Source organism: Schistocerca nitens, chromosome 1 (genome assembly GCF_023898315.1).
Source record: "Schistocerca nitens isolate TAMUIC-IGC-003100 chromosome 1, iqSchNite1.1, whole genome shotgun sequence".
Lineage (NCBI taxonomy): Eukaryota > Metazoa > Arthropoda > Insecta > Orthoptera > Acrididae > Schistocerca > Schistocerca nitens.
Window position 1 is genome coordinate 591,792,036 of NC_064614.1, and position 12,001 is coordinate 591,804,036.

The window sequence follows — 12,001 nt, forward strand, 5'->3', positions numbered from 1 at the left end:
ATGTGACAGGCCTTGAATATTGGAATGCGCTCGACAGACAATTGTGATGAGAAGTGATGAGAAATAACCAAGCGAGGGGACCCAGCGTCAATGTGCAACATGCGCTACGGAAAACTGAGCTTCTGTTAATGCGTACTTCAGGCTTCATGGAGCAATACCGTGAAATGAGGAGTCTCCACATGTGTGCAAAATATTATTTTCTCTTTTTTGTCGATAACGTAGTGAAGTCTAAGCAATTTAAATTTCACGCAGATCAGACGTTTAAGATAATAATTAAACTTAAATATAGATGACAGTATGAGAAATTGCATTTCGCAAGAAGGCACGCAAATACCAGTACCTAAACATTTCCTCTCGGCGGAGCATGTTCCTGTACTCAACACTTGTCTCTGCTGGTGGCTCAGGACACGGTGGTTCTACTTCCTCTTCAATGTGTTCCTCCTTTTTTTCACACGTGCAAGGCTGTTTCTCAGTGATCCGATCCTGTTCAGTTTCGGACGGAATTATAACGTCCTCTTTTACATCGTCTGCACCAACACCTTCGCCAGCCACCTCTTTTGTCGCGATGCAAGTGCAAATATCTTCCCTGTCACTGGGAGCTAAAATGTCAGCTTTCTTGTCACTCGTTTCTGGCTGAATACCCTCTGATTCCAAATCCATATCTCCAGAATCTTTTTCTCTGCGAAAACAAACAATACATTTTGATAATTATAATAGTGGCACCAGTAAAATAATATTTCTTACATGTTCTTCTAATTACAGCTTCTCAATACGAAATCTTTATTATTTGTATCATACATATGTAGATTAAAACTGACGAAACTGCCAAAAGGTAGTTTCACAGAAAGCATTATGAAATGATTGACAAATACAGGGGAGAGAAATACCGTAGATGAAGAATGGGTAGCTTTGAGAGATGAAATAGTGAAGGCAGTACAGGATCAAGTACGTAAAAAGACGAGGGCTAGTAAAAATCCATGGGTAACAGAAGAGATACTGAATTTAATTGATGAAAGGATGAAAGGAGGAGATATAAAAATTCAGTAAATGAATCAGGCGAAAAGGAATACAAACGTCTTAAAAATTAGATCGACAGGAAGTGCAAAATGGCTAACCAAGAACGGCTAGAGGACAAATGTAAGGATGTAGAGGCATACATCACTAGGGGTAAGATAGATACTGCCTACAGGAAAATTAAAGAGACCTTTGGAGAGAAGAAAAGCGGCCTGTACGAATATCAAGAGCTCAAATGGAAAACCAGTCCTAAGCAAGTAAAGGAAAGCAGAAAGTTGGAAGGAATATATAGAGGGTCTATACAAGGGCGACGTACTTGAGGGCAATAGTATGGAAATGGAAGAAGACGTAGATGAAGATGAAATAGGACATGTGATACTGCGCGAAGAATTTGAGAGAGCACTGAAAGACCTAAGTCAAAAAAAGACCCCAGGAGTAGACAACATTCCATTAGAACTGCTAATAGCCTTGGAAGAGCCAGCCATGACAAAACTCTACCATCTGGTGATCAAGATGTATGAGGCAGACAAAATGCTCTCAGACTTCAAGAAGAATGTTGACTGGAATATTCTCTTTCAAATCCTGAAGATGGCAGGGTAAAATACAGGGAGAAAAAGGCTATTTACAATTTTTACAGAAACCAGATGGTAGTTATAAGAGTCAAGAGGCATCAAAGGGAAGTAGTGGTTGGGAAGGGAGTGAGACAGGACTGTAGCCTATCCCCATGTTGTTCAATCTGTATATTGAGCAAGCAGTAAAGGAAACAAAAGAAACATTTGGAGTATGAGTTAAAATCCATAGAGAAGAAATAAGAACTTCGAGGTTTGCCGATGATATTGTAATTCTGTCAGAGACAGCATAGGACCTGGAAGAGCAGTTAAACGGAATGGACAGTGTCTTCAAAAGAGGATATAAGATGAAAATCAACAAAAGCAAACCGAGGATAATGGAACGTAGTCGAATTAAATCAGGTGATGCTGAGGGAATTAGATTAGGAAATGAGACACTTAAAGTAGTAAAGGAGTTTTGTTATTTGGGGAGCAAAATAACTGATGATGGTCGAAGTAGAGAGGATATAAAATGTAGACTGGCTATGGCAAGGAAGGGTTTCTGAAGAAGGGAAATGTGTTAACAGTGAGTATAGATTTAAGTGTCAGGAAGTCTTTTTTGAAAGCATTTGTATGGAGTGTAGCCATGTATGGAAGTGAAACATGGACGATAAATAGTTTAGACAAGAAGAGAGTAGAAGCTTTTGAAACATGGTGCTAGAGAAGAATGCTGAAGATTAGATGGGTAGATCACGTAACTAATGGGGAGTTACTGAACAGAACTGCGGAGAAGAGGAATTTGTGGCGCAACCTGACTAAAAGAAGGGATCGGTTGGAGGGACACATTGTGAGGCATCACCAATTTAGAATTGGAGGGAAGCGTGGTGGACAAAAATCGTAGAGGGAGACCAAGAGATGAATACACTAAGCAGATTCAGAAGGATGTGGGTTGCAGTAGTTACTCGGTGATGAAGCTTGCACAGGATAGAGTAGCATGGAGAGCTGCATCAAACCAGTCTCTGGACTGAAGACCACAACAACAACAATAATTACACATATCACATAATTTTCCACCTGACTGAAAACTCTCATCCAACCTCATTTCACAGCCATGGGTTAAACGTAAACGTTCATCTGGTGATAATGTAGCGTAAGATAAGAAGTTTGAGTCCAGGTTTTCATCATTAACTCACATTCAGTGTATAGCAATAATTCACCATAGACCGTTTCTGACAAGGAAATAACCAGGCAGATTTGCCGAACTCAGAATTTCATTGAAACTTGCTGGTAGATTAAATATGTGCGCTCCACCGGAACTCGGACCATAGAACCTCGTCTATGCTTTTACTGACTGTGCCCTCTAGGCACGCTCCGACAAGGCTCCGGGTTCGAGTGCACACAGTTTTTATTTGCCACGTAGTTTCAAAATACACGTCGCTGCGGAGCGGAAAATTAATTCTAGAGAATTAATTGACAGACAAATTTCAGCGTATTATCCTGGAAGTATAATCGTCAAAAAAAGTATAACTTCGGTTAAGCTACATGAAATTTATAAACCGATACTCTTCACTTTAAATACTGCATCAATTGTGAGATTTAAACTTTTCCGGCGTACATGGTTCAAATGGCTCTGAGCACTATGCAACATAAATTCTGAGGCCATCAGTCGCCTAGAACTTAGAACTAATTAAACCTAACTAACCTAAGGACATCACACACATCCATGCCCGAGGCAGGATTCGAACCTGCAACCGTAGCGGTCGCTCGGTTCCAGACTGTAGCGCCTAGAACCGCATGGCCACTCCGGCCTGCCCCGGCGTACATATTGTTCCAAAAAATTTTGGGCGAACTGCTGGATGTTTGTAACTTCCTGCCACAATATTTCGGCGCAGAGCCTTCTCGCCATCTTCAGGTGATCACCATAAGATGGTCAGAAGACTCTGCGCCGAAATATTGTGGCAGGAAGTTACAAACATCCAGCAGTTCGCCCGAAATTTTTGGAACTTTATCAATTACTTGCCAAATAATATTAGCTGTATTCATAGACTTTTACGTCTCCCCAAGCCACAGTACGTTGTATGGCGGAGGGTACATTGTATCCATTCCCCTTCCTGCTCCATGTGCAAATGGAGCGGGGAAAATAGTACCTCTATGCCTCTAATTTCTCTTATCTTTCCTCCGCGGTCCACACGCGAGATATACAGTGGTGTCAATAGAATCATTCTGCAGTCAGTTACAAATGCCGCTTATCTAAATTTTCCCAATATAGTTTTGCAAAAAGGACGTCGTTTTTCCTCCAGGGATTCCCATTTGAGTTCACGAAGCATCTTCGTAAGTCTCGCATGTTGATTGAACCTAATGGTAGCAAACCTAGCAGCATGACTCTGAACTGTTTCAATGTCTTCCTTTAACCCGATCTAGTGGGGATCCCAACACTCTAGCAGCACGCGCTGGCAATCCTGAAGAATGGGTCGCAGTGGTGGCCTATTCGCTCTCTCCTTTATCGACGAGCTACACTTCCTCAGAATTCTCCCAATAAATTGAAGTCGAGCATTGACTTTCCCTACAACTCACGTTACGTGCTCGCTCCATTTCATATCGCTTTGCTGCATTGTGCCTAGATTTTTTACCGGTGTGATTGTGGCAAGCCGGACACCACTAATACTGTATTCGAGCATTACATGATTGTTTTTCCCAATCAACTGCATTAGCTTGCATTTTCCTACATTTAGAGCAAGATGCCATTAATGACACCAACTTCTATTCCAGTCATCTTGTATCCTCTAACAATCACTCAAAGATGACACATTCCCGTACACTATAGCGTCATCGGCAAACAGTCGCAGACTGCTGCTCACCCTATACGTCAGATCTTTATCGTATACAGAGGGCAAGAGCGGTCTTATCACACTCCCCTGGGGTATCGCCCTGTGATGGTACCTGAGAAGAACTGCAGCGTATGTTCAGTCAGATCGTGAGAGCAAATCAACCTTCTTTTAACTTATACTTTGATTGGTTCTTTATTGATATTCGTTCGCTCGATTATTCAGCCATCCTTTGTATTCATATTTACGGAAAATACGCACTTAGAATAAAAAGGTTAATTAAGGTACTGGACAGAGCAATAAGAGAAATAGGTATTCAAACTCAAGTTTTATAAATACAGAACACTACCCATTTCGCTGTACAAAATTTTAAACTGTGTAGACTGCAGTGGTCGAGGTTTTACGTAGTTTATCATTTATACCGCTTCTTCCATGTCATATTTTAAATCATAGACTTATTTACTACCAGAGCTGGCCTGTGCAAAATACAGTGAGTGCTGGTGGCTCTTGTAGCTACCTGCAGCATAAATGACACAGCTCCAATCGTTTTTCCCACGATGATTGTAGCATTATCTGTGCAAATATCAACAGACTTCTCCCAACCGATGTCATGTTTTATAATAAAATTGTTAATACAACTGAATATATTTTCTCCTGTTTTTTGCTCATGAGTAAATCTTCTTGTTCTTTTATCAAACGTATAACGAACAGATACTAGTAGTCCTGCGACATCTGTGGATTTATCCATTTGCAGTGCACATTCACTGCAGAGCCTTAGTCGGTAAATTAACTCCCTCTCTATGGCAGCATAAAGATCTTTGATCGTCTAGAAATAGTATTATTAGGTAATTATGGTTAACTGAAATACAGAAGAAATAAAATACCAAATATTTTACCGAAATTCCATGTGCAACCTGCTGAACAGTTTGTCATTTGAAGCATGACCTATTGATAACAAAAAACACATTCATTCATAATGTTTTATCGTTGTCCATTGTCGGGCTTCTGATGGCAAACCATAATCCACATTCGTTTCCAAAACTCATGAGATTGGGCCTACGGGTATAAATTTTAGTAGCAACTACCTTATTTTAAAAACTGCTATCAACCTCAGACAGCCATTTTAAAGCACTGTATATTGCACCGAGTCCGAGTGTAGGTTGGTATAAATCAAGTTATCAAATCTGGTTCTAAAATATAGGCACATATTCCGCCAAATTATACAATAGAATTACAAGCAAACGGAGATTAACTAATACTGGGGAATGAAAGATGTTCCGCTTTGTTTCTTTGCATTGGCGGACCTACCAACAGATAATTTTCATTATTTCGTAGCATTTATTCAGAGTGATATGGTCGGTGAGTGTCATACTTTAATTGTATTAAATTGCTAGCTATACCTAGCGAAGTCTGCCGTACCCAGCTGCCATCTCGTGTAATAATTGTAACAGACACGATCAAAAAATAGCTGGTGTCTCCTAATGTCACACATGAATTGCAAAAAAAAAAGGAAGTAGGTAGCAAACATACATGTGTGCTGCCCGTCCTACTCTATGTATAAAAGAGAAATAAAATTTAAAGAAAAATTATTACTACCATCCCAACGTTAATTTATTTCAGTTCGGATGAGTTTATCAGCCCACTCCTTTCACATGTTCCGACCAAAGTCAGAGCATCGAAGCTCATCTTAGCAATGCGAATACAAATATTTGATTAATTTTGATCAATAAATGGACACATACATACTTGTGAATTACGTATTATTCCCGCAGATTAATTTTCTCCAGAATTTAGACATCCGTATGCTGAACACTTCACAGGTATTTTACTGGTGTATTTTAATCAGATTTGTGAAGAATGTATCAGCAAAACTGTCAACGGTGTTGTGCTGCCACTATAACTAGCCCTTTTCTGTGCAGAATGCTGGCAACGGACGAAAGAGATACACAGCAATCGCAGTTATTGAATGGGTTGGAGGTATGGTGAAACAACTTTCTGCCACCTTCATTCTGTATCGACAATATAGTCGCTCCATACATATCAGCTAGGTTTCGTGAAAGTGGATTCTAGAGCCGGTCTTGTTCAGACGTGGTGTTTATTTGTAGTAATGATTACGGAGCGAGTTATATGGAAGCTGTTGTAACACAATTAATCAATGAGTAGAAATGGGATGGCATCTTGAACACTTATTTAACATGCAGGCAGGTGTACAACGCGTAACCAAACTGTTAGATCGCATAGGTTGGCAGTTATTCCAAGAATGATGACTTCCAACTTCTACCTACCATTATTAATAAGAGGAAGGGACAAAGTTAATGGGAGCAGCACAGTATAGACTATTTTGATAAAGAATATAAATTGGAAGAAATGCGTAACGTTATTGGTAGCGCTAATCACGCGCACATCTCGTTTTGTGGTGCCAACAGCAGCAGGTTATGAAATGTACATCCGTTAAATTAATATCGTCAAAATGTCGAAGGAAACGTCATGTTATTAATAGTTGTTGGCGTAGCACTTACTCACTTCCCGCGGAACACCACTGTTTCGCGAAACACAATGGTAGAGAGCGAAAAGAGGTGCACAGTTACAAAACTAATTTTAATCTTTGAAACAGGATTATACATGATATGTAAAAAAGATATGTTAAAACCAGTTTGAGGATGATAAAAGTATCAACAGCTGAATGGTCATTAATATGGGAAGGGTGTTGGAGAATATGGATAACATATTCTAATTGACCATTTGATAATGGAAGTAATATCAAAGGTATACAGCACTAACGCTGGAAATAACCTTGAAAAATAAAAGATGCGAGGTGCAAAAGAGAACACTTTTCGTCTCCATAACTTAGTGTTAAGTGCGCCTATGATAAAAATGAAATGAAATATATAAGACCTTGACATACTGAAACAAATCATTATAATGAACGATTATAAAAAATTAGATGTCGCTAACATTTAGAGCAACATTAAAAAACGAAATGAATCACAACGAAAAACGGAGGTAAACTTTTCACGCATGGTATCGAAAATCAAAAACTAAATATGTTGCTACGACATATAATGGCAACATATCACAAAACTTTTGCACTGTTTCGAAAAATCAAACGTTAGAATAGTTTTTCAAACAACAATACCTTAATATTATGTCTTCAATATGAAAAATGTGCCGAATGTAACTAGTCCTGCTTTCAGGTGTATATAAAATTAACTGCAATGATTGTGATCAGTACTTACAAAGGTCAGATAGGACGCTCATTTAAAACTAGTTTCAAAGAGAGTACGTATTCCCAAAAATATAACGGCCTTCGGTACACTCGTTACTAGGGTTGCGATAAATAGCTGGAACCTCATTGGGACACTCTGAGATGGGGGTGTAGAAATGAAGTACAAAATTTGTTAATACAACTAGTTTTTATTTGGCATCCAGTATGAAAATTCATGGAACTTGTGCGGCAGAAGTAGTTGGTACTCCATATTCTTCGGAAGATTTCACCTTTTACAGCAAGTTTTTCCTCCTTTTACGTATTTATAAAACTCCCTGAAACACCATCTGTGAGACGACCTTGTCAACATTAACTTTTTGTCATAAATAAAGCTGAGGCGGCATTTACATGCTGCGCTAACAGATGGCGTTACTTCAGTACTTGAGCCAAGTTCGTAACAGTATTTTGCAACATCGGGACAAAACTGGATCTTGTGAAAATATCGGTACAAGGTGGCTCACAACGTTGACGGTCTCGATACATCGAATGGCAACCCTACACATTACTGAAAATAAACACTCCACAACAAACGCAAGACAGAGCGTGTAAGTGTTACGCGCAGTTATCAAGGGAAGACTACTCTGAGTGCTAGGGTAAGCCGGAAATCATGGATGTATGATCTGCAGCAAAATAATGGAAAGCTTTAGCATCAAGAAATCGTATCCAGAACAGATTTTAAACAAACAGTGCGATTTCACCCAGAATTGTTACTTTAAAATTTTTCAGGAGCTATATAGGCTATGATAAATATTCTACTTTTTCCCTTCGTCTATGACAGATCTTCAAGAAAAGTTAGTTACATGAGCAACTGTTTAGTCAGTCCACTTTTTTTGTGACACAACCTGCGTTATCAAGACTCATAAAGGAATATTTTTTTTATTTCTCTCGTATCTTAATTCCTGAATTTTACACAGATTACACATTTTCTGCAAAGAAATGGTCTTTGTCGTTCAATTACTTCGTTTCATACCTCGTAACAGCAACCAATGTCTTTCATTGATCAGTAGAAACTATTTCTTTTAGAACTCAAGTATTCACCGTCATTTGACACTTCAGGTGGCCGAACCCATTCCGCGATATTTCCCAGCCAGGAACTCTATACAACGCTCACATTTACCATTTAAAGCCTTATTATAGTAGGCTCTTCATTACCGAAGACGGCGCATACACCTTCGCGCGCAATACTTCGGAAAATCGTCACGTCATCCCAAACCAAAAGATTGTTGTTCTCTCGTCCTGATACCAGTGGACTGCTTCTTCGTATTATGTCTCTGCTTCCGCAAATCTAGTACACTCAGCGCAGGAACTTCAATAAATTCGAAAACTCAAATGTTATTTCTGAAATAGCGATGGATTTTTCTCCGAATTTGTTGAAAACATTAAAACTCACTTCTACTTCATTTCAACGAAATAATCGTTCAAGTTATCTATGGAACATGTAACTAACTAAATAACTCGATTTCTCGCCGCTCTCTAACGGTTTTTCGCGCTTTTGTTTCACTGCAACACACACAGCAGTTTCACACATTTTCGCAGACCACACGGATCCGACAGGCAAGACACAGAATGCAACTACTCGATGGCACATGAAACAATAACAACTTTTTTAAACATTCAGTACGGCAATTACCAAAAACATTAAAAGCTTCCGACAATTTAGCGTGTCCCAAAATCTGTTCACTCTAATATAGAGTCACAACAAGAAACCAAAGATGTTGCGGGAGTCGCCAAATAACAACAGCAAACGAAATGCTGATTGTTCTTTTGGCCAAATGCATGGGTTGTTTGCATTTGTTTATTTTTTGATAATAACGTTCTAGACCATGTGTTCCCAAACTTTTGTTTGTCGCACCCCTCTACTGACAAAAATGGAATCTTGGCGCCCCCTTTCACAATAATAATACTGTATTACCTACGGTAAGCATCTGAAATTGCTCACTGTCTTGGAGGGAATGGTGAGACTTGAAAGGGAAAATGTAAGGACTTGATGAGGAGATGGGGTTGTGGAAGGGGAAATGCGTATGTATTAATTTGTCTCTCGTCACTGTCAACACGTGCGTGCACCTTGTACCGATCAGCCACTATGTGTAAGTACTGCACGGAATGTATTCGTCAAGACTCATTATTAGAGCCCCAATTTCCATGCACTATTATGTTTTAAACGTGCGAGCATTCGTGAACTGCCAAAAGCCCAAAATTGCACAAAGAAGCAAAAAATAAATAAAAATATGCAGTATCAAAATTTAGTTTCAGTTTTATATTTACTTCACTTTGGCACATGCTTTTATCCAAAACATTGACAACGAGCAACAAATCCGTTCCGTTGAAAGAGCACGCACCTGGGGGTTGGCAGTACCTATGTATAGCCAAGTCAACATTCACCCCGTTTACATGAGGCTCCCAAAACCGGATTTCGTAAGCCGATTTCCCAACACCTCTTCTGGGTGGTCACTTAAACACTTCAGATTCGATTCTAGAAATCCGCTTCTGGTTGTCGGTTTTCCAATTCTGCAATCGATTTTCGCTCCCATGTTAACGCAACCGGTTTTAAAACGCGCTTGGGCTGTCAGATTTCGTCTATGTTTAACGACTTTCAGCTAGTATGGACGGAGTGGCTCTTCGTACAGTGAAGGATAAGCAGAAATATTAGACTGAAGCTGTTTACACCTCGTCTTATTAAACAGAATAGCGATTGTGCTGACTAAACCAGAAACTGTGGCAGCTGTTTTCTGGGCCCCCATATTTAACTGGGCCAGCAAATCCGCTTCAGACCTTAACATGTTAACATGACACTCAACAATGGTTTTCAAAATTCGGTTTTCATCTTTCGGAAAATGTGTCGCATGTAAACGTAGTGATTCCCCATCTCATGAACATGGCGGCTGCTAAACAACACTCACTCTGCATCACGCATGCCTAGGAGGTAAGCTTCTAACTAAAATTGTGCGTATAACAACTGTTGTGGCGTAACAAGCTAGCTACGCCACACTGAGAAGTAGCCGAAAGGGCACGCGTCAACTCACGCCGTCTTGCGTTAAGTCTGAAACAGGATACTTTATGAATGCTACAAAGAAAAGAATGGAGCTTCTCGTATACTTAACTTTAATTTCTTCTTGGTACATTGCTCTTGATAATACAAGTGAGACTCTCTCCAGATATGGTTAATGGCGCCTTGCTAGGTCGTAGCCATGGACTTAGCTGAAGGCTATTCTAACGGTCTCTCGGCAAATGAGAGAAAGGCTTCGTACGTATAGTCGCTAGCAATGTCGTCCGTACAACTGGGGCGAGTGCTAGTAAGTCTCTCGAGACCTGCCGTGTGGTGGCGCTCGGTCTGCGATCACTGCCAGTGGCGACACGCGGGTCCGACATGTACTAATGGACCGCGGCCGATTTAAGCTACCACCTAGCAAGTGTGGTGTCTGGCGGTGACACCACAACCACCACAAGAAAAATGTCCGTTCTTAAAAACTGTTTCCTCAGTTCACTTTGGGACAAGGTCTCATGTAGCAATACTGGTAAGTTCGATGAGTACACTTAACATATGGGTCGGCGGGTTAATAATGAGAATTAATAATCAGGAGTCATAGGAAAATATTAGAATATTGTAAAAATTGTTCGCCGTCTTTTCGAGAACCTGGAATCTATTTCTGTGGTCAGCCAGAAAGCGATGGAGAACATACTGACGATAGTTCTCAGAAGTCCACATACTTGTCCAGCCCACTGAAAGAAACGTTTCTGTTCCCTGCTTGCTCAGCGGGATCAGGACTATGATTATGAGTGAAGATTCTGAGTTCTAATTGACAGATATATTTGGTAAAGTTTCACATGCACAACACTAATATTCATTATGTTAATATTAATTATATATCTCTCAGTCCTAAACAGCACTATGAGCAGTTCAGAGGCGAACTCTACAGTAAGTTCCTATTAAATTGTCTTTCGCCCTGACTTCTGAAAATCAAAACAATTGCTCGCCATAAAAGTGGAAAATAATTGTCACCACTTGCCATGCGGATGGTTTAACATTATGGGCGGCACACTAACAGTTACATCTGCGAAATCTAAGCGATCCAGGACGGTGTACAGGCCTCGCTTTTTCACTTCCTATTTGTACCGAAAACAAGGGCTTAGTTGCGGTCTGGCTGTGACGTCATCCGAGGCATCACGTACTCAGGCGTTTGACTGACGCGGATAGTACGGTGTTGGGTGCGCAGGGAAGACTAGTCTTGCCTCCGTGGCTGTATTTATATACGCGCACAGCGGACCGCTAGGGGAACATCTGCCGTTATCACTCCATGCCCACGGTAACAGCCTCTAAACGGCCGCTTTTCCGGACACATAATATTTTA

The 12,001-nt window shown here is 40.2% G+C and overlaps 1 protein-coding gene across 1 annotated transcript in view; it reads right to left on the bottom strand.

Moving 5' to 3' along the window:
- The window catches only part of LOC126255961 (uncharacterized), an 85,044-nt gene that overhangs the window by 27,458 nt on the left and 45,585 nt on the right, over positions 1-12,001 (bottom strand). The window contains exon 5 of the mRNA XM_049955443.1: positions 341-679. Within this exon, the coding sequence (XP_049811400.1) occupies positions 341-679 (339 nt within the window). The remainder of the gene's footprint in view (positions 1-340; positions 680-12,001) is intronic.